General features: G+C 46.6%; 1 protein-coding gene and 1 long non-coding RNA gene across 2 annotated transcripts in view; one reads left to right on the top strand and one right to left on the bottom strand.

Annotated features, from left to right (window-relative positions):
- Positions 1 to 1,362: 1,362 nt before the first annotated feature.
- On the bottom strand, positions 1,363 to 23,031 carry LOC308531214. The gene is made up of 2 exons (XR_013996908.1): positions 20,632 to 23,031; positions 1,363 to 1,400 (listed from the first exon to the last, which is right to left on the bottom strand). It is a non-coding gene; the product is annotated as an uncharacterized lncRNA (long non-coding RNA).
- Positions 18,625 to 23,159, top strand: part of LOC308531213 (pyruvate dehydrogenase phosphatase regulatory subunit, mitochondrial-like) — a 6,756-nt gene continuing 2,221 nt past the window's right edge. The window contains exons 1-4 of the mRNA XM_081108114.1: positions 18,625 to 18,746; positions 19,604 to 19,796; positions 21,832 to 21,950; positions 22,557 to 22,735. Coding sequence (XP_080964240.1) covers positions 18,716 to 18,746; positions 19,604 to 19,796; positions 21,832 to 21,838 — 231 coding nt within the window. The 5' untranslated portion in view covers positions 18,625 to 18,715 and the 3' untranslated portion in view covers positions 21,839 to 21,950; positions 22,557 to 22,735. The remainder of the gene's footprint in view (positions 18,747 to 19,603; positions 19,797 to 21,831; positions 21,951 to 22,556; positions 22,736 to 23,159) is intronic.

The following is a 23,159-nucleotide window of genomic DNA, read 5'->3' as shown; positions in this document are numbered from 1 at the left end:
AGGCTGAACAAAAGCAGGCAGTTTGGGATTATCTCCTCTCAGGGGAGATTTGATTAGTCTGACATAGGTTTGTAATTAACCCTGACATCCTTCACACCCTAGGAGGGGCCTGTGAACCCAGGAAACCTTAATTCATATGCCACAGCGCCACCTACTGGTCAGTTGATATGGCCAAAGGCATTAAATCCTATTTGATCACTAGGGCCTTAGCCCCATTTCACAGATGAGCTTTTGCTTTCCACTTTTTCCAATTCATTTGATAACCTAAAACTAAAAAATGCCTTTCAAAATGAGAGGCAACAAACATTTTTTTAAATAAAATTTTTTTAAATAAAAAAGAATAACTATTTGGGATACACTGATTCAGGCAGACGCTCTAAGTTTTCTTTTTAGGAAGCAAAGGCAATGTGTATTTACGAGAAGGGGAAGGGGAATAATTACATCAATAGATGACAGAAATTTTTATTGGTGCAGATAACATAACAGTGATATTCATTCTAAATAATGTCTTAAATTTACAGTCCACTAGTCTTAATGACTGCTTTCTTGTTATGCTTGCAAATAAATATTTGGGAAACAAGGTTACTTTAGGCCCAGTCCAAAGGTTCTTTGCCCTGTTTTAACATTCCAAGTTTTGTTTTGTTAATCCTCACCTGAGGATATTTTTTCCATTGGTTTTTAGAGAGAGTGGAAGAGAGGGAGGAAAGGAGAGAGAGAGAGAGAAACATTGATGTGAGAGAGATACATTGATTGGTTGTCTCCCACATATACCCCAGGGTCAGGATCAAACCTGCAACCCAGGTACATGCCCTTGACTGGGAATTATACCTGTGACTCTTCGGTGCATGGGCAGACATGCTAACCACCTAGCCACACTGAGCTTTGAGACATAAGACATGCCATGTAGTTCCTCTAGCATGACAGGATGTCAAATCCAGTGGCAACAGTGGTAACTTAAGAAGAAGGAACAAAGGCTTTCTCTCTCCACCCAGGCCACCACTGCATAATGCCTGTATCTACTTTATCTAGGTTTCCAAATTCTCTTTTACACTCGGTAACACAAGTTTTTTTTAAAAATATATTTTTATTGATTTCAGAGAGGAAGGGAGAGGGAGAGATAGAAACATCAATGATGAGAGAGAATCACTGGAGGCAACTGATTGGTTGCCTCCTGCACACCCCCTATTGGGGATTGAGCCCGCAACCCAGGCATATGCCCTTGCCTGGAATTGAACCTGGGACCCTTCAGTCTGCAGGCCTACGCTCTCTCCACTGAGCCATACTGGCTAGGGCAACACAAGTTTGATATATTCTATCTTTTGTGATGGCAAACACATACAGATGAATATTTCATGGACGTGGTAAGAGTAATTAAAGTGTCTGTTTATTCATTTATAAACCTGGTAATATGAAAAGAAAAACTTAACTGAAATCCGGCTTGATAATACCGTGTTCATGGAGGCAGAAAGGCTCGGTCATCCTGTGCCTGTCACCAGGGCCCTTGAGGGAAGATCCCGTTTACCTAAGTGCCTCAGATGGCTTCAGGACCACATGCTAACGCTACACACCAAAGGGACAGGAAGGGGCGGGACAGACTGCACAGTTATAGATGCGGATAATGAGCTAATGCACTCGACAGTCATTGCAGTGGCGCTTTGACACATCCTGAGAGTTGACCGGAGAGGAAGGTGTGAGTGTGCTGCTGGGGAACCTCACTGAGACGAGCTGGGGCAGCCTCTACCCACACCCACCTGCTCTGGGGAAGGAGAGGTGAGCGGGTGAAGGAACCCTCAGCCTGAAATGGAGTTACTTTGCCTCCCTCCTGTCTCCACCCACCACAGGACACTCTGGAGTGTAAGGCACGAGAACTGGCGTGGAGAAAAGATGTGCTCCAAGCCCCAGTTCTTGGTGTGCAAAGGGATTCCTGGCTTAGATCTTTTGAAACAGGTGCTAAAAATATCCTTCCCACCTCTCCTAATTTCTGTCCTTAAGAGACAGAAAAGAGAAGGCAGAAGGATTGCAAAGGATAAAAATAACTACATCTAAATACCATGAGAAAAATGGCCGAGAAATGTGTACTTTTGCTCTGGGAAGTCAAGAATCACCCAAGGAATAATTCTGACATTTTATGGAAAAAGAAAAGCCTAAAACACTCATCTTCTTTTTTTTTTTTTTTTAATATATTTTATTGATTTTTTTACAGAGAGGAAGGGAGAGAGAGATAGAGAGTTAGAAACGTCAATGAGAGAGAAACATCAATCAGCCGCCTCCTGCACATCTCCTACTGGGGATGTGCCCGCAACCCAGATACATGCCCTGGACCGGAATCGAACCTGGGACCCCTCAGTCCGCAAGCCGACGCTCCATCCACTGAGCCAAACCGGTCTTGGCAACACTCATCTTCTTGAAAAAAATAGAGCACTGGTGCTTATGGGAGCCTACAAAGTACAAGTCAACAAAGACAAGGAAAGGAGCTTTTGGCCTTAGCATTTTAAAGCGGAGGCCCAAAAGGTGACAGGCGAGGAAGCAGGCAGAAATCCATACAGCTTGCTCACAGCCTTCTGCATGCAAACAGAATGTAATTAGCACATGAAATATCACTTCATTTCACCCACCATTTCCTACCGCCAGGTTTTCCCCAGATTCCTGTGCATGGAAATGGCATGGGCCAGATGACTGATTCATCAAGAAAACCTGTGAAGTTCTCTTTTACTGAAATGGCCACATCTGGGCATCAGGAAAGGCTTCCCCAAGAATATACCTCAGATTTGTAAGCTTAACACCTCTTCTTTTTGGGGGGGCCAAGTAGGTGACCCCAAGCTTTAAGTCTTTAGCTAAAGTGCATATAAAGTATGCAGGTTGTGGGCTGGCATGGTACACAGGGGTCCTGGAACTGTACTGCCACTCCCTAAAGGCAGAAGCCCTGTTTCTTGTGCACTGCTGAACCCTATCTCCCAACAGCGCACCTGGCCGCAAGATGACATCAATAAAACAAGACTGGCTTGCGGGGAGATGGGCTTGACTCCAAAGCACTGAACTTGTGTGTATGGCCCAATACTCAGGGTCAGCTACCCATTCAGTCAAGCTGCTTAGGTTCAGTGGATAGAGCATCAGCCTGCGGATTGAAGAGTCCTGGGTTCGATTCTGGTCAAAGGCACAAGCCCAGGTTGCAGGCTCCATCCCTAATTGGGGGCGTGCAGGAGGCAGCCGATCAATGATTCTCTCTCATCGTTGATGTTTCTCTCTCCCCCTCCTTTCCTCTCTAAAATCAATAAAATATATTAAATAAATAAATAAATAAATAAATAAATAAAATGCGGCCTGGAACTCGGGTCCTCTGATCCTGCCTTCCAGGGAGTCAGCACATCCAACCAGATTTCCGATCAGCTCAGCTAGAGCCTCGCCCTGGAAGACCCGAAAGACTTCCAAGAAAAAAGGCGACTGTCAGTCCAAGAAGCCTCTTTAACGCCTTGGATTAGAGTGGTTTGGGGTTCCAGACCCACGAGGGGCCAGACCTATACACACCCTCGAGGGTGGAGAGAACCCCGCCACCTCGGCCGTCCGGGTTGCACCTGCAGAAATTAACAGCATCTGAGGCTGCGGTTCCAAAGGGGCCCGGAGAGGAGACGCCTCCAAACCGCCTTCAGCTGGGCTGAGGCAGAGGCCGGGCACAGCGAGGCGCAACAAGCCCACGTGCAGGGGCGGGGCTGCGGCGGTGACGTCATGGTGCGCGTGCGCGGGGGAGGTCACGCGCGGCGTCCCCTCGCTCCGGGCCGTAAAGCGCGGAAGGTCGCGGCCCGCTTCCCAGGAGCCCCTCACGCCCTCTGCCCCACCCCCTCCCGTTCCTGGCCCCCCACCCCCTTCCCGGCCCCGAACCGGTGACCGTGGAGGCCGCTGCCGGTCCCCCGCCGGGTGCTGCTGAGCGCGGAGCCCGTGGGGCCCGTGAGGTGAGGAGACGGCGGCGGGCGCTCTGACGTCCCCGTCCGCGCGGCCTGAGCCCCCGGGACCCGGCGCCCCTCTTTCCGCTCTGGTCTGGCTCAGGGCCGTTCCCCGCGGCCCCTCGTTTCCCGTCGGTTCTGCCGGGTTCTCCCGGGAAGCCGCGGGCCCGGGCGAGAGTGGTCCGCCTGGTCTCGCTCGGTCTCCGCGGCGGTGCTCGGGCCGGCGGAGCTTGTCCCGGCCTCGGGGACCCGGCAGCGGCTGCCGCGCACCCGCTCCCCGCGTGCGGGGTGACCTCGCTGCTGGCTCCCCGCCTCGGGCCCGCACAGCCCCGCAGCGCAGAGGAGGCGTCCCGCCCGGTCTCCCCGCTGCAGGTGGCGGCGTGGTCCCGCGTGGGACGTGCGGTCCCCTGGGCTTGGCTCGCAGGTCGGACTCCGCCGCGCCCTGTGGGGCAGGCACCTGGGGACGCCGAGGCCGGGCGGCGGCTCCTGTCGGCCCCTCGGGTCTGATGCGGGTGGCACTCGGGTTTGATCCCCGCATCTTCAAGTCCATGTTGCCCAGGCCTGTGAGCCCGGCGCTGAGGAGGCAGCGGGCTCGGAGGTGGGGTGAGGCGGCCCAAGGGCACCCTTTTCCGGTGCCAGGGATTTATACTAATTTCTTAAACGTGCTGATCACCTGGCACACTCGTTTGAAAAACACAGCACCCTGAACCAGGAGGCTCAGACCCTCCAGAGGGGAGCGGGGTGTGTGTGTGTGAGTGTGTGTGTGAGTGTGAAGGAGTGTCCCAGGCGGCTCCTGTGCGGAGGCAGGTGTGGGACATGCTCCCCGGGCCTCCGTGGGGCCCGCAGCGCCGTGGACACGAGGCTGTGTCCCAGGAACAGCGCCGGGGGTTGGAGCTCCCTGGCTCCGCTGGCTCTTGTTGGTGTGAGCAGATCTGAACCAGCCCAGCACTGAAGTTGTTTAGCAGAAATTAACTCCTCTCAGCAGAAAATATTATACAGTCAGTTTATATTGTAGCGTAACTTATTTTAAAGGTGAGTATATGTTTTATTTACCTTCAGTTTCTTCTCTACTGGCCTTACCTCCTTTGCTATCAAGCTTTCCTACCAAACCTACTAGAATAGACTCTGGTACCTTCCTTTCCTCACAATCGTATCCACTCTAAATAAATTTTTATTTTCACCTCATTACTGACTTGTTTTTGTAATTTTTTTTTGTTTTTTAAACATATTTTTATTGATTTCAGAGAGGAGGGGAGAGGGAGAGAGAGAGAGAAACAGCAGTGATGACAGAATCATTGATGGGCTGCCTCCTGCACGCCCCACACTGGGGATCAAGCCCGAAACCCGGGCTTGTACCCTGACGGGGAATCGAACCCTGCCCTCCTGGTTCGTAGGTGGACACTCAACCACTGAGCCACACTGGCTGGGCACTGACTTGTGTGTGTTTTTTTAACAGACCCACGAGGGGCAAGACCTGTACACACCCTCGAGGGTGGAGAGAACCCCGCCTCCCACACTCCAGCGGGGCTGCCGCCAGCTGGGCCGTCCGGGTTGCACTTGCAAAAATTAACAGCGTCTGAGGCTGCGGTTCCAAAGGGGCCTGGAGAGGAGACGCCTCCAAACCGCCTTCACCTGGGCTGAGGCAGAGGCGGGGCCCAGCGAGGCCCAACAAGCCCCACCTGTCTATTATATTAGTTTCGGATTAGACATGTAACTAAGTTATTACCCCAGTAAGTCTAGTACCCATGTGATACCATGCATAGTTATTACAATATTATTGACTATATTCCCTGTGCTGTACTTTACATCCCTGTGACAATCTTTATTATTGGCAATTTGTACTTCTTAATCACTTTCCCTTTTTATTTATTTATTTTAATATATTTTATTGATTTTTTACAGAGTGGAAGGGAGAGAGAGAGAGAGAGTTAGAAACATCGATGACAGAGAAACATCGATCAGCTGCCTCCTGCACATCTCCTACTGGGGATATGCCTGCAACCAAGGTACATGCCCTTGACCGGAATCAAACCTGGGACCTTTCAGTCTGCAGACGGACGCTCTATCCGCTGAGCCAAACCGGTTTTGGCCACTTTCCCTTTTTAAAAAAATATATTTTTATTGATTTCAGAGAGGAAGGGCCAGAGGGAGAGATAGAAACATCAATGATGAGAGGGAATCATTGATTGGCTGCCCCGCACTGGGAATTGAGCCCGAAACCCAGGCCTGGGCCCTTGACTGTAATTGAACCTGGGCCCCTTCATTCCGTAGGCCCACGCTCTAACCACTGAGCAAACCAGCCAGGGCAATCACTTTCCCTTTTTTACCCATCCTCCTCTCCCCTCCCCAAACCTTTCTGCCATCTGGCAACTATCCATTTGTATCTATGAGTTTATTTCTGCTTTATTTTTGTAGGTTCCACATATAAGTGAAATCATATGGTATTTGATTTCTGACTTACTTTACTTAGCATAATGTCCTCTAGGTCCATTCATGTTGCAATGACAAGATCTCATTTTTTTTAATCCACTTACCTATTGATGGACAGTTGGGTTGCTTCCATATCTTGGCTATTGTAAATAATGCTGCAGTGAACATGGGGGAGGGGGGGGGACATATATCTTTTCAAATTAGTATTTGGGATTTCTTTGTATAAATACCCCAAAGTGGAATTGTTGGGTAATGTGGTAGTTCTAGTTTCAAATTTTTGAGGACCTTCTATACTGTTTCCCATTGTGGCTGCACCAAGTTACAAGCCCACCAACAGTACAGGAGGGTTCCCTTTTCTCCACATCCTGGCCAAAACTTGTTTGTTGTTTTATTGGTTATTGCCTTTCTGGCGTGTGAATTGATATCTATTTGCGGTTTTAATTTGCATTTCCCTGATGATTAGTGATGTTGAGCATCTTCCCATATGCCTTTTGGCCAGCTGTATGTCCTCTTTGGAGGAATGTCTATTGAGGTCTTCTGCCCATTTTTAAATCAGATGGTTTGTTTTGTTCTTTTTGGTGTTAAGTTGTGTAAGTCCCTTATGTATTTTGGATAGTAACCCTTTATCAGATGGATCATAAACAAATATCTTCTCTTAATCAGTAGGGTGTCTTTTCATTTTGTTGATGGTTTCTTTTGCTGTGCTAAAACATTTTCATTCGCAGTAGTCCCATGTGTTTATTTTCTCTTTTATTTCCCTTGCCTGAGGAGACATATTTAAAAACATACTATTAAGCCCTGGCCGGTTTGGCTCAGTGGATAAGAGTGTCGGCCTGCAAAGTGAAGGGTCCTGGGTTCAACTCCGGTCAAGGGCACATGCTCAGGTTGCAGGCTCAATCCCTAGTGTGGGGTGTTTAAGAGGCAGCTGACCAATGATTCTTTCATTGATGTTTCTATCTCTCTCTCCCTCTCCCTTCCTCTGAAATCAATAAAAATATATTTTAAAAAATCAATCTATATTGTTGAAAGTATTACATATGTCTTCCCCCCCCCCCCATTGACTCCTTCTACCCCTACCTCATCCCCCACCCCAGGCCTTCACCACCCTATTGTCTGTGTCCATGGGTTATGCATATATGCATACAACTTCTTTGATTGATCTCTTCCTACCCACCCACCTCCACCCTGTTGCTGAGATTCCATAGTCTGTTCCATGCTTCTATGTCTCTGGATCTATTTTGTTCATCAGTTTATTTTGTTCATTACATTCCACATATGAGTGAGATCATGTGATACTTGTCTTTCTCTGACTGGCTTATTTCACTTAGCATAACATGCTCCAGGTCCCTCCATGCTGTCTCAAAGGGTAAGGGATCCTTATTTTTTACTGATGCATAGTATTTCATGGTATAAATGTACCACTGCTTTTTGAATCACTTATCTACTGATGGGCACTTGGGCTGTTTCCAGATCTTAGCTACTGTAAATTGTGCTGCTATGAACATAGGGGTGCATACGTTCTTTCTGATTGGTGTTTTGGGTTTCTTAGGATATATTCCTAGAAGTGGTATTACTGGGTCAAATGCCAGTTCCATATTTAATTTTTTTGCGGAAACTCCATACTGTTTTCCATAATGGCTGCACCAGTCTGTTTTCCCACTAGCAGTGTATTAGGGTTCCCTTTTCTCCACATCCTCACCAGCACTTGTCATTTGTTGATTTGTTGATGGTAGCCATTCTGACAGGTGTGAGGTGATACCTCATTGTCATTTTATTTTTATTTTTATTTTTTTAAATATATTTTATTGATTTTTTACAGAGAGGAAGGGAGAGAGATAGAGAGAAACATCGATCAGCTGCCTCCTGCACATCTCCCACTGGGGATGTGCCCGCAACCCAGGTACATGCCCTTGACCAGAATCGAACCTGGGACCTTTCAGTCCGCAAGCCGACGCTCTATCCACTGAGCCAAACCGGTTTGGGCCTCATTGTCATTTTAATTTGCATCTCTGATCATCAGTGATTTTGAGCACTTTTCAATGTGTCTTGGCCATCTGTACACTTTGGAGAAGTGTCCATGTAGGTCCTTTGTCCATTTTTTAATTGAATTATTTATCTTCCTTTTGTTAAGTTATATGACTTCCTTATATACTTTGGATATTAACCCTTTATCAGATATATCATTGCCAAATATGTTCTCCCATACAGTGGGCTCCCTTTTCATTTTGTTGTTGGTTTCATTTGTTGTGCAGAAGCTTTTATGATGCAGTGCCTTTTGTTTATTTTTTCTTTAGTTTCCTTTGCCCTAGAAGATGTATTCGTAAATATATTGTTTCAAGAGGTGCCCGAGATTTTGCTGCCTATAGTTTCTTCTATGATTTTTATGGTTTCCCGACTTACATTTAAGTCTCATCCATTTTGGGTTTATTCTTGTGTAGGGTGTAAGTTGGTGGGTCTAGTTTCCTTTTTTGCATGTACCTATCCAATTTTCCCAACACCATTTATGGAAGAGACTGTCTATGCTCCATTGTATGTTCTTGCCTCCTTTGTCAAATATTAATTGAGCATAGTGGCTTGGGTCGATTACTGGGTTCTCTGTCCTGTTCCATTGATCTACCAGTATATGCGTGTTCTTGTGTCAGTACCAGGCTGTTTTGAGTACAGTGGCTTTGTAGTAAACTTGTTATCTGGTATTGTGATCCCTTCAACTTTGTTCTTTTTCAAGATTGCTGCGGCTATTCAGGGTCTTTTTTGATTCCATATAAATTTTTGGAGTATTTGCTCTAGATCTGTAAAATATGTCATTGGTTTTTTTTAAAATATATTTTTATTGATTTCAGAGAGGTAAGGAGAGGGAGAGAGAGATAGAAGCATCAATGATGAGAGATAGCATTGATCAGCTGCCTCCTGCATGCCCCACACTGGGGATCGAGCCTGCAATTCAGGCATGTGCCCTTGACTAGAATCGAACCCAGGACCCTTCAGTCCACAGGCTGACGCTCTGTCCACTGAGCCAAATCAGCTAGGACTGTCATTGGTATTTTAATAGGGATTGTATTGAATCTGTAGATTGCTTTGGATAGTATGGACATTTTAATGATGTTTAATCCTACCAGTCCATGAGCACGGTATATTCTTCCACCTGTTTATATCTTTCTCTCTCTCTCTTTTTTTTTCAATGTGCTATACTTTTTTGAATATAAGTCTTTTACCTCCTTGGTTAGGTTTATTCCTACGTACCTTAATTTTTGTTGGCAATGGTAAGTAGAATTGTTTATTTAGTTTCTCTTTCTGAGAATTCATTATTGGTGTATAAAAATGCCATCAATTTCTGGGTGTTAATTTTGTATCCTGCTACATTGCTAAATTCATTTATTAAATCTAATAGCTTTTTGAGTTTTCTACGTACAATATCATGTCATCTGCGGATAATGAGAGTTTTACTTCCTACATTACAATTTGGATGCCTTTTATTCTTTCTTTTTGTCTGATCACCGTAAGTAGGAATTCCAGTACTATGTTGACAAAGAGTGGTGAAAGCGGGCATCCCTTTCTTGTTCCTGTTCTTAGGGGCAATAGTTTTAGTTTTTGCCCATTGAGTATGATGCTGGCTGTAGGTTTGTCATATGTGGCCTTTATTATGTTGAAATATCCCTCTATTCCCACTTTGCTAAGAATTTTTATCAAAAATGGGTGTTGGATTTTGTTGAATGCTTTTTCTGTGTCTATTGATAGGATCATGTGATTTTTGTCTTTCAATTTGTTTATGTGATATATCATGCTTATTGATTTGGGAATATTGTACCAGCTTTGCATCTCTGGAATAAATGCCATTTGATCATGGTGCATGATATTTTTAATATATTGCTGGGTCTGATTTGCTAATGTTTTGTTGAGGATTTTAGCATCTATGTTCATCAAGGATATTGGCCTGTAGTTCTTTTTCTTTGTCGTGTCTTTATCTGGTTTTAGAATTAGGATAATGCTGGTCTCATAAAAAGAACTTGGAAGGGTTCCTTCCTCTTGGACTTTTTGGAATAGTTTGAAGAGGATAGGTGTTAGTTGTGAAATATTCTTAACAGCTCCCATCTTTAAAAAAAACAACCAGCTAGGCTCTAGCCAGTTTGGTTCAGTGGATACAGCATTGGCCTGCGGACTGAGGGTTTGATTCTGGTCAAGGGCACATGTCCAGGTTGCAGGCTCCATCCCCAGTGGGAGGCGCGCAGGAAGCAGCCGATCAATGATTTTCTCTCATCATTGATGTTTCTGTCTCTCCCTCTCCCTTCCTCTCTGAAATCAATAAAAATATTTTTTTAAAAATAAACCACCGCCGAGGCCGGTTTGGCTCAGTGGATAGAGCGACGGCCTGCGGACTGAAAGGTCCCAGGTTCGATTCCGGTCAAGGGCATGTACCTTGGTTGCGGGAACATCCCCAGTGGGAGATGTGCAGGAGGCAGCTGATCGATGTTTCTCTCTCATTGATGTTTCTAACTCTTTATCTCTCTCCCTTCCTCTCTGTAAAAAATTATTAAAATATATATATATATATTTTTTAAATATATTTTATTGATTTTTTACAGAGAGGAAGGGAGAGAGATAGAGAGTTAGAAACATCGATGAAAGAGAAACATTGATCAGCTGCCTCCTGCACATCTCCCACTGGGGATGTGCCCGCAACCCAGGTACATGCCCTTGACCGGAACCGAACCTGGGACCCTTCAGTCCGCAGGCCGACGCTCTATCCACTGAGCCAAACCGGTTTTGGCTTAAAATATATTTTTAAAAAAATAAAATAAATCACCAACAACAACAAAAAAACCCCAGCTAGCCCAGCCAGAGTGGTTCAGTGGATGAGCATTCACCTGTGAACCAGGAAGTCCCTGTCAGGGCACATGCCTGGTTGTGGGCTCAGTCCCCAGTGTGGGGCATGCAGGAGGCCACCAGTGATTCTCATCATTATGTTTCTATCTCTCTCTCCCTCTCCCTTCCTCTCTGAAATTAATAAAAATATATTTTAAGCCCTAGCTGGTTTGGCTCAATGGATAGAGCCTGCGGACTGAAGGGTCCCAGGTTCGATTTCGGCCAAGGGTACATGCCTGGGTTGTGGGCTCGATCCCCAGTAGGGGGCGTGCAAGAGGCAGCCAATCAATGATTCCCTCTCATAATTGATGTTTCTATCTCTCTCTTCCTCTCCCTTCCTCTCTAAAATCAATAAAATATATTGGGGAAAGAAGAATTAAAAAATATATGTATATATTTTAACACACAAGTAAAAAACCAGCTAGCCGTCTCTGGCCAGTGTGATTCAGTTGCTTGGGTGGTGTCCCAAGCACTGTGGTGGGGGTGGCAGCTGCAAGAAGCAGCTGATCAGTGTTACTCTGTCACATCCATGTTTCTTGCTTTTCCCTTCCTCTCTCTCCAAAAATCAGTAAACTATTCTTTTTTTAAAAAAAATATATTTTATTGATTTTTCACAGAGAGGAAGGGAGAGAGATAGAAGGTTAGAAACATTGATGAGAGAGAAACATCGATCAGCTGCCTCCTGCACATCTCCCACTGGGGATGGGCCCACAACCCAGGTACATGCCCTTGACCGGAATCGAACCTGGGACCTTTCAGTCCAAGGCCGACGCTCTATCCACTGGGCCTAACCGGTTTCGGCAGTAAACTATTCTTAAAGCACAAAACAGCCAGCTAACCTTGCTGTACCCCACATTCTCCCCACGCTTCAGCTCTGCTTTTCTGCTCCCCATAAGAGCAAACTGTAAGAGTTGTCCCCACTCCCACATCTCGCTTATTTCCAATTTGCTCTCGTCTGTATTTCCTACCTTCCTCTCCCTGAAAATGTTCCTCTTGAGGACATCAGGACCTACGAACTGTCAGATCCCAGTGGACACTCTGCCACCTGCGCCACCCCCACCACTGTCTGTAGTTCCCCACTTTTTGGAACACTTCCCTCTCTTGGCTTCTGTTTTACCTGTGCCTGGTTTTCCTTCTACCTTACTAACAATTGCTCCTTCTTCTTTAGCCACTTGCCTTTGTCTGTACACTCTGATTCTGCCACTGCGTCCAGCCCTGTCTCTAGTCTTGTCTTTCTCTTTCCAGTCTGAATGCTGGAGAGGCTCAGAGTTCTTGTTCCTCGAAATGTTAGGGCTTTCACCACCGTGCATATGCTAATGGCTCCCAGCCTACTTCCCATTTCAGACTTGTGTATCCAGCTGCTGCTTACTGTTTCCACGTGGATGCAGATGGGTATATTGTACTTAACTCTAAAAGTTGAACGTTCAAATGTATTCTCTTTCTCTTTGTCTCTCTCTTACCCACAGCATCCCAGCTTCATTCCCTGTTCCTTCCTGCTCCTTCACACTATAGTAAGTGGCCCCAGTTGCTTAACTCAGACACATAGGCATCGTCCTTAATTCTCCCTCTTTGCATGTACATCCAGTTTGTTGGCAAGTACATTCTGTCATTTTTACTTCCAAAACGGTCTAGTCATGTCTCTGACTCCACTGCCCTCTCCTTGTCTAAGCCACCATGACGTCCCCTGGAATACGGCTATAGTTTACCAACCCATCCCTGCTATTCCTCTCATTCTGCAATCCAGTCTCCACCATGGAGCCACACTGATCTTGGAAAATAGATCAGATCATTTCGTTCTCTCCTTTAGTATTTTCCTGGGCACTTAGAATAAAATCCCCACATCCAAGGGCGGTGTGTAGTGGCTTTCTGCCTGCCTCCAGTTTTCCCTTAGATCCTGGCCCCCTTGCTCCTCACGCTGGGGTCAGGCTGGCTTCCTCTCTGTGCTTGGGCTCATCAAGGTCTGTCTCCCATCAGGGCCGTAGACACTTGTTCCTCTGTCTGGAACACTCTGGTAGCTGCTTCCATTTTGTCCATCACGCCTTTTCACAATGTCACCTTCTTTCCTGACCACGGTATTAAAATCAGTTACTCTTTGTGACTTGCTTTGTTTATTGCCGCCACTTTCGCCCACACACTCACACCGTCTCATCCTCTCTCAGATGTAAGTTACTAAAGGCTGGGACCTCCTCGTTATTGCTCGCTCCTGTATCGAAGTTAGCACAATGTATGGGACTCAGTCAGTCTTCACCTACTTGCTAAATGAACAACGATTGTTTTTATTTCATTCTCTTTTCTCACGAATCGTATGCACTCAGCACAGTAGAATGAAATATGTTTGGTTTTTCTGTCTAGGTCAAGTGCTTGGGAACTCCTCCTGACTGAGTGAGCGCACGCCTCCCATTGCTGACAGACGTGATGTTTTACCGGTTGCTATCGGTGGTCCAAAGACAAAGAACCAGTCGAGGATGGCAGAACTGGCCCTCAGCCAGATGCTGTGCCTCAGCGGCCGAGGTGCATTCTGTCGCCCTGCCTGCCCAGGCGCAGGTGGTCATCTGTGGCGGGGGAATCATGGGCACATCCGTGGCCTATCACCTGTCCAAGATGGGGTGGAAGGACATTGTCCTTTTGGAGCAGGGCAGGTAAGGACCCACTGGGCATGATTCCCTCCTTCCCTCTCTTCCTTTTGGTGATCCCGTCTCACCACTAGCTAATCAGTGTTGCTAGGAGCATGAGAAGAATCACAGGTGGAAATCCTGTACTGGGCTTTGTTTGGTGATGCTTAAAACTCATGTTTCCTGGTTTTGGAGAGCTGGCAGAGTCCCGCAAACCAAGTCTGAAGCATGTGTTTATTCATGTTCAGAGCACATCTTGGCATCTGTTCTCCTTCTCATAGTCAGGCAGCAACACAAATCCTGGGGCCAAGAGCTCCCTCTAGGAGTCAGAATGAAATTGCCTGCATCCTGCTCTATTTGTTTTTGTTTTTCATTTAAGTAACTAGTTTCGAAAGAGTTTTAGATTTACAGAACAATTTAGAAGACAGGAGGAAGTTCCCATAACTTACCTCCAGTTTTACTTGTTATTAACATCCCAGTATTAATGTTACTGTCTCACTAATGAATCAACATTGACACGTTATTGTTAACTATAGTTCATAGTGATTTTGTGTGTATTTTAAAAATATCTTTATTGATTTCAGAGAGAAAGGAAGAGGGAGAGAGAGATAGAAACATCAGTGATGAGAGAGAATCATTGATTGGCTGCCTCCTGCATGCCCCACACTGGAGTTCGAGCCCACAACCTGGGCATGAGCCTTGACTGGGAATCGAACCATGACCTCTTGGTTCACAGGTCGATGCTCAACCACCGAGCCACGTCAGCCAGGCAGTTCATAGATTTTTTGAAATTCTTCATTTTACCACTAGTGTTCTTACCTGTTTCAGCCTTTTGCCTATAACAAATTGGACATTTAAAGGAATTTATTATTTCTTGAAAGGCAGTAGATTCACATGAGTCAGAATAGAAAATTCTGTAAGTGTCCAGGGAAAATTTCTCCCCCATCTCTGACCTCTGGCCTCAAGTTTCCCTCACTGGAGGCAAGTTAAGTTCCTGGTGTATTGATCCAGATGCTTTCTCCACATAGAAACATACGTGTGTTCGTCAGTATGTACTGGTGTAAATGGGTGTTCATTCATTTATACAAGCAGTAGCATTCCTTACTGTTCCTTGCCTTTTCTCAATAGGATTATTCCACATTGTAGCATATAAACTTTCTCATTCCCTTTTTTAAAAAAATGTTTTTAATTTTTTGGTTGTTGTTGTTAATCTTCAGTTGAGGGCATTTTTCCATTGATTTTAGGGAGAGTGGAAGAGAGGGAAAGACGGAGAGAAACATCTATGTGAGAGAGATACATCAATTGGTTGCCTCCTGCACCAGGACCCCAGGCTGGGGAGGAGCCTGCAACCAAGGTACCTGCCCTTGACCAGAATTGAACCCGGAACCTTTTGGTCTGCAGGCTGAATCTCCACTGAGCCAAACAGGGTAGGGCGCTCATTCCTTTTTCATGGCTGTATAGTATTCCACTGTGTAGGTGAACTCCAAAATTTGAAATCAGTGTCATGTCCACGGACATGTAGGTGTTTCCATCTTTGGACAGACAGAACAGTGCTGCAGTTGGGACTTGAATTGGCTGCATTGATAGGTATGAGTCCACCTAACAGCCTTTGTGATCCATCCTGCAGGCTGGCTGCTGGCTCTACGAGGCTCTGTGCAGGCATCATAAGCACTGCCAGGCACTTGGGCATTGAGCAGAAGATGGCAGACTATTCAAACAAACTGTACCAGCAGCTAGAGCAAGAAACAGGGATCCAAACAGGTAAGCAGGGGCCTGCCATTTTCTGCTGTGCCCATCCCCAGACTCTGTTCCTGGGACTGTGTGTGGTCCCCAGGAGCTGGCCTGGTGAGTGGTCATTCAGACCTGAGTTGTAGTTTGGGCTCTGCCACTAGTCAGAGTATTACTTTGGGCAAGACATTTTGCTTATGAGCTGTCTTTGTTTCCCTATTTTTATTTTATTTTAAAAATGTTTTATTGATTTCAGAGAGGGAGGGAGAGGGAGAGATAAAACATCAATGATGAGAGAGAATCATCAATGGGCTGTCTCCTGCATGTCCCCTATTGGGGATTGAACCCACCACCTGGGCATGTGCCCAGACCAGGAATTGAACCTTGACCTCCTGGTTCATGGGTTGAATGATCAACCACTGAGCCACACCAGCCAAGCTTTGTTTTCCTGTTTTTAAAATGAGGAGATTCAATCATCATTCCAGATCCTTTTCAGATGCTGTAATTCTTGTGATATTAAGGTTTTCCTGGGCCATTTCCTATATATTTCACTTGAAGTGTAGTAAGTGGCAGCATTGGCTTCACAGGGGGAGGAGGAGGAATTTAAGTTAGGTGCTTGGAAGCTAAATCAGAGTTTGACCCATTGAAGTACCAGTCACTAGTAAGGATGTTCCTGACTCTACAGCATTCACACGTGTCTCCTTACCTGTGTAATTTGGGGAGAAGGACTAGCTAGCTAGCTCTGGAGTGAGTAGGAACTGTCCCAGGAAGAGGAGGACCCATCTACACGATGGTCCCATACGATCGAAGGCAGAAAGAATGGCTGTCAGTTGGTTGTAAGGTGACGGATTACCAGAAGCCCAGCCTGGAGCCTGCTCTGGTGGCTGATGAGACTGTGGTGAGCGCACTAATCGTGAGTGGGTAGCGAGGCCCAGTGATGAAATTCCAGACACCTGCCTATGTCAGGGTCGTTCTTTTGAAGACATTGCATAAAATGAATCAGATAATTCGAGACTAATCCTGACAGAGGGTGGTAGCTTTATCTTTTGCCAGCTGCAGTGGCTCTGCCACGTGATCAGTAGCAGATTATTCAAACAATAGCCTAAGCACAGTATGTGGTTTACCTCGCCAGCCCTTTAGAAATCATGTGACCGCTGACAACATTTTCATTAGGGAAAGGGAGATTTGAAATTTTGATCACAAGTAAGGGTTTATCACATTTCCATTTTATATAGTTCATACTGTCAAGAAGTGTAACCTCATCTGTAAATTGTAGAGGAAGACTGATTGTCTAGTAACTAGGATTTGATAGCCATGGGAGGAGAGAGATGCCACGAGAGGATCCAGGGGCCTGGAAGAAGAGGCTGTGTATTCTCGGGCACATGGCAGGGCCAGGCCTGGGTGAGACCAGTAGGCATCCTGGGTGGCCCTCACACGGTGTGCCCCGGACGCCAGGACCCCATGGTCATTGCACTTGGCCAGGCCTCCTGTTGGAGGGCAGGGCTCTCCAGGGGACGCGGTAAGAGTGCTTCCTGCTGCCGCACAGTCTCTGGCTTTTACTAGGGAAGATGCTGCTCCAGGCAGGACAGACAGGAAGCAGTCCCGTCGCTGGGTTTAATGATGGCCACAGGTACTTGAATCAGACATTAACTGGGTTTGAGTCAGAATAGGGTCCACATAATGGGCTCCTGTTCCACTGGGCCAGATACTAGTGCATTGCCCGGCCTTGCATCACTCAGGTGGTGCGATTCCACAGGAATCAGGTTACAGGTGCTTTTCTGTAAAGTGAGTGAGCTTAGCTTGCTTTCTGGATCACCATCTGGAACCTTATAGGCGCGACTTCTCCTTGGTACTTGTGGGCAGTGAGGAAGCCAGGCAAGCGAGAGAAGGGGATCAGCCTCAGTCCCACGCCCGTGGGCGTTCCCCAGTGGTGCAGGGACAGGTGACGGGGCCCCGAGGAGGAGAGGCCTCCTGTCCCGCGTTACGCAGGTGCCTGGCACGGTCACTTCACTCATGGACTGCTGGTGGGCCATGAAATAAGGATGAAGTGACATACATGCACCTAGATTTAAGGGCAGATATTATCTGCTTCTCCTCGAAAACAGTCCGTTTACTCGAGATGTTCGTTCACTACCTGCTAATCAGACTCAGCAGATGACCCCGAGTCCTCATCCCCGACTGTGATGTTAGTGTCGGCAGTGCTTCAATCTCAGTGTGACTTTTGTCAAGTGAACGAGAGAGGTAATGTAATGGCTTTTATAATTTTTGGAAAGTATTCCATATAGTCCTTGATCTTATAATAAGGGTCATTCTTTTACAGCTGAAGAAACCTAGATTCAGGAAGTTGAATTGTTTTTCCAAGTCAGTGATCATTCATTTATAAAAAATCATTTAGTGGGTTAAAAGGAACATATATACAGTGGTACTCTGCTCTGTGTAATCTATGGTAGTGAGTAGAAAATGACTTCTGAACCTTTTTCTGAAATTCAGGCTGTGTTAGCCACAAGTCATTGGACTACTCTGGTAAACATACTATATTTAAACACCAGTCTCTGAACTTTGAATCTCCACCCAGACATTCAGTGTGCTTAGTACCCTTCAGACTGCAGGGACTCCTTTCCCTCCTGAATTGAGAGGCTCCAAGGTTAGTACACACGTTGGGATTTAATCCACAGCTTGGATCATGTCCCGGGTTTGAGTGAACGAGGGGAGGACACCTCAGTGTCCATGGTGTTGTGCGCTTTGAGTGAACTGATTCATCATGGGGGTAGATAGGATGTAAGCTGTCCTGTTTGAGCTTTTCTCCCCTGCCCCTTTTATGATTCCTGGACTTGAACTGTGCACTGAAGCCCCTTTTTACATGTGCCCGCCATTTTAACCTTGGGAAAGTCTCATTTACAGTCTCGGGGTGTGGTCCTTAGGGGTGTTTTGTTTTTTAAAATTAAAGCTTTGACCTGGCCTTTTCAGTATTTCTTATGAGTTGAGAATCTGCTGCAGCTGCCTTAATTGTGGACCATCTGAGGGGCGATGCCCAACTCTTTCTTTACCTTGAACAGGGGTTCAGATCTATGACCGGACAAGTGTTGTTCACGTGATGATCAAAAAAGGTGAAGTTACTGGCGTGGAGACGGATAAAGGACAGATCGAATGCCAGTATTTTGTCAACTGTGCTGGTCAGGTAAGTTAGCAACAATAGCGGGATCTCTGGTTTTCTTATTTACCTTTTATCTTAAGATTATTTGGGGACAAAGTGAAGCCATGTCAGGGGGCGCTGTTTCCGGTGTGGCTGGAGCACCCCGACGAGGAAACCTGCACTGCTCCTCCGGGGGCGTCGGTGGCCTCTTCCTCCTCCCGCCGGCGACTGGTTTCCCCGTCCGGGCCCTGGAAGCTCTTGTGCATTTACAAACATAAAAGATGCAAAAGGGTCTATATGAAGAGTTTCCCTCCCATCTTTAATATATTTTTAAAATACAGGTGTGGGCAAAAGTAGGTTTATAGTTATAATTCAAATAAGTACATAAGAATAAACTCTTGTGTTTTACATACTCACAACTGTAAACCTACTTTATTATGAGAAATATCAAACTTACCCAGCTCCACAGTCTGGTGTCGTTGGTGACCACTGCCCCACTGGCCTGCTCCCAGATGATGGACTTACCTTTAAACAGGTTGAGCATCTGTCCTTGCAGCCATGCCAGCGCAGGGAACCTGCCCTTCATTGCATCTCCCTCGGGCGCCCTGTGAGAGCTTTAGCACCGAGCCCTGCGAGACCCTTATCTGTAACGTGTGCTCCTCCATGGCTCCTCTCCTTCCCAGAGCATCTTCTTGGTCAGTCTGCATGCCAGGCACCTCGTAGGTGTGTTCCCTACTTCCAGCAAGGGCTCTGCTCTCTGGTAAATGGCCCCGTTGCTGTTCTTAGAAAACCTCTTCCAAAAGATTTTATGAAAGGAGAGGGAGGAGTTAGGAAGTATGAGGAGTTGGAAGGTTTGAATTCCCTGAAGCTGAGGACTCTGTTTGGCTGTTTTTATTGCTCAGAGCCCCTGTTGAGCTCCCTCCTGCGTAGGATGCCAGACCTGGAGACACTGGAGATCATGAAGTTGGTCAATTGCCCTGAGACCTTCACACCAGACATGAGGTGCATCATGGGCGAGTCTCCTGTGGTTAAGGGCTACTTTGTCCTGGCAGGAATGAACTCTGCTGGCCTTTCGTTTGGTGGAGGAGCTGGAAGGTAAGTCTTTGTCACTCACACTCAGCTTGCTGGGCTTCTTTTTCCCTAGAATGACTTGTTAACGTACTAGATGGAAGGGTATTGTATACCTTACTAAGAAGGAGGTACATGTAATTTGAGAGTATCTCCCTTAAAGCAGTCAGTTTGGGAGGCTTTCCTGACATTTCAGAAATGTCACTGCAAATTATTTCTGGAACTCCTTTTTTGGAGTCAGCCACCTAGCCTGTGGGACGTTCTATGTGTTGTAAAAAATGTTGGTCAATAATGAAACTGGACATTAAAGGACGAGGTTTAGAATATAAGATGAATTGTTACAGACCTGTTACCTATGGATTCCCAGATGCGGTTCCTCAGAGAGTAGTTGGATAAACAGAGTAAAAATAAAGTCCAGTGACTACATTCTGATGGTAGCTGAGTCTAGTGAAAGGTTGCTGGCTGCTTCTCTATCATCATCTTCTCTTCCCATGGGTGTGACCAAGAACGCACACACACGCCCTGTTTCCACATAAACATGGGCTCACGGGCACGTGAGGGACACATCAAGTGCCAGGCTTCTAGCGTGAAGTCAGTTGTAAGGCAGGATGTCGAGCCCAGTGACAGGCAGTCACTTCAGGAGGAACGGAGGCTTCTCTCTCCAGCCACGCCGGCACTGCAGGGAGGGGACACAACCCCTGTACCTACTGCCCCTCCGTTTCCACATTCTGTTTTACACTTGGTAACACACCAATCAACGGTTTTACATGTGACGTTTATCTTTTGTGATGGCAAACACATACAGATGAATATTTCATGGACATGGTAAGAGTAATTAAAGTGTCTTTATTTGTTTATAAACCTGGTAATATGAAAAGAAAAACTTAATTGAAGTCCGGCTTGATAGAAATACAGTGCACAACGTTGATACCGTGTTCATGGAGGCAGAAAGGCTCGGTCACCCTGTGCCTGTCACCAGGGCCCTTGAGAGAAGATCCCGTTTACCTAAGTGCCTCAGATGGCTTCAGGACCACATGCTAACGCTACACACCAAAGGGACAGGAAGGGGCGGGACAGACTGCACAGTTATAGATGCGGATAATGAGCTAATGCACTCGACAGTCATTGCAGTGGCGCTTTGACACATCCTGAGAGTTGACCGGAGAGGAAGGTGTGAGTGTGCTGCTGGGGAACCTCACTGAGACGAGCTGGGGCAGCCTCTGCCCACACCCACCTGCTCTGGGGAAGGAGAGGTGAGCGGGTGAAGGAACCCTCAGCCTGAAATGGAGTTACCTTTGCCTCCCTCCTGTCTCTACCCACCACAGGACACTCTGGAGTGTAAGGCACGAGAACTGGGGTGGAGAAAAGATGTGCTCCAAGCCCCAGTTCTTGGTGTGCAAAGGGATTCCTGGCTTAGATCTTTTGAAACAGGTGCTAAAAATATCCTTCCCATCTCTCCTAATTTTTGCACTTAAGAGGCAGAAGGATTGCAAAGGATAAAAATAGCTGCATCTAAATATCATGAGACAAATGGCCCATGAGAAATGTGTGATTCTCCAAGGACACTGTTCAGAAAACTCAAGAATCATATTATGAAGAAACAACTCTGGTGTGTAATGAACAAAGAGAAGGCAACACATACAAAAATAGTTCTCTTGTAAAATAGTGCATTTGTTAGTGATGAGGGGCTACGCATGTGACCCCCACACTGACGATGAAGGAGCCTTACAACTCAGCACCTTACAGTGGAGGCAGGGGGAGGTGCTGACTGGCAGACCTACAGCTTACTCACAACTTACAGTTGGATGTCCTAGTTAATGCAGGAAACACTGTTTCACCTACCATGTCTTCCACTCAACTGTGCTTCTCCTGAACCCATGTGCCTGGAAATGACGTGTGAGATGAAAATTCTTTCCGCACAAGAAAATTTCCCCTATATCGTGTTGATAAAATGCTGCTTATATCAGAGTTTGTGAGGGACGGGAGGGGGGAGGTAATAGGGGGAAAACCCCAGAAGGTTATTCTTTAGCATTAAGCACTGTTGACCAAACCTCTGCCTTAGATACTAGGGAGGATCCTTGCTGCCTGCACTGCACAAGGAGCCACAGAGATAAAAATGAGCCTCGCAGCTGACCCCTGAAAGCAGGCCAGTGAGCTTTCCTACTGGGCACAGCCTTCCAGGTCAGAACCAAGACCACAGGTCACAGAAGGGTCCCTCTTACCTGCCTCAGGTTCTGAAAGGATAGGAAGACACTCAGATGTCCCAAGTGTCCGTGAGTCAGAAATCAGGGCAGGGAGTCCTCTCTTAATGACTGTGCTCTACTCCTGCAGAAATGGGCTCTTTGGGCCAAAGTGAAGCAGATTAATCACTGGGCTAAGTGGTCTTTGGCCCTAGCCTGAATGGCATTGCTGAGATGTAGGGGTACAGGGACTCCCCAGAAGAGCACTAGCACTGTGGTGGGAGTTGTTCCCTGTGCCTCCTGGAGCATGTCCGGCACATGCAGGTATGAGACTACATCACAAGTTAAAGGGCAGCAAACAGGTTATCCAAGTGGGTATCTTTTGTTCTTAAAACTTTCTTAATTAGCACTTTTCTGACCTCAGTGACAGTATCACAGATGGGAATCTAATAACACGCTTCAATTTAAGGCCACGACCGTGGCAAGAAATAGGACAGACGCGTGCAGGAGGGGCTTAGAAGGTATCTCAAGGGAGGAGGCGGCGCACGGGAGACTTGCAACCCCTGGGTCTTCATCTGTTTGAGGCTAACACACCTTGTGCTTTTAGGTTAAAGAAGATTCCCTCAACTGAATATGCTGACAAGATAGAAGAGCCACCCCCCCACCCCCCGCCCGCTGCTCCCCAAGAGGTGATGATGGATCCTTTTAGAGAAGAAAGTACCAACCATCTTAAAGTCCATCCCCCCAGTCACAGGAGTCCAAAACCCCGCAAATCCCTAGAGAGAGGTAAGTTGTCACACAAGACAAACACTTGGGGCCTCACTGCCCCAGAGATGGAAATGACATACAAATTAGGTGTTGAGACTGTCATTTATGCTAGAGGTGGGAGTCAGTCAACCCCTTCAGATTTAGGACCAAATGGAGAAAGCTACCAGATTCACGCTGCCTGTATTGGAACAAAAAGAGACTTCAGGGATAAACTTTGGCGTGCCCAAAACTAATGTGTGCTGCAGGGCACTCAATAAACAAGTGACGCCCTCTGCTGTGGACAAGAAGAAATTTATGCGTAACTAGAAAAGGTGATTTGGGAATGGTCTTGCAGAGCGTGTAATACCTGTAGCCCTCTAGCACCTGTTTCCATCTTCTTGGGCCAGTCGGTTACCTGCATTGGCACAGCTCCTGTTCTTCAGCGGGGCACACCTCTCCTTTC

The sequence above is a fragment of the Myotis nattereri genome (assembly GCF_964212035.1).
Source record: "Myotis nattereri genome assembly, chromosome: 15".
Classification (NCBI taxonomy): Eukaryota; Metazoa; Chordata; class Mammalia; order Chiroptera; family Vespertilionidae; genus Myotis; species Myotis nattereri.
Note: the sequence above shows the minus strand (reverse complement) of the source record. Positions and strands in the feature narration are given on the sequence as shown.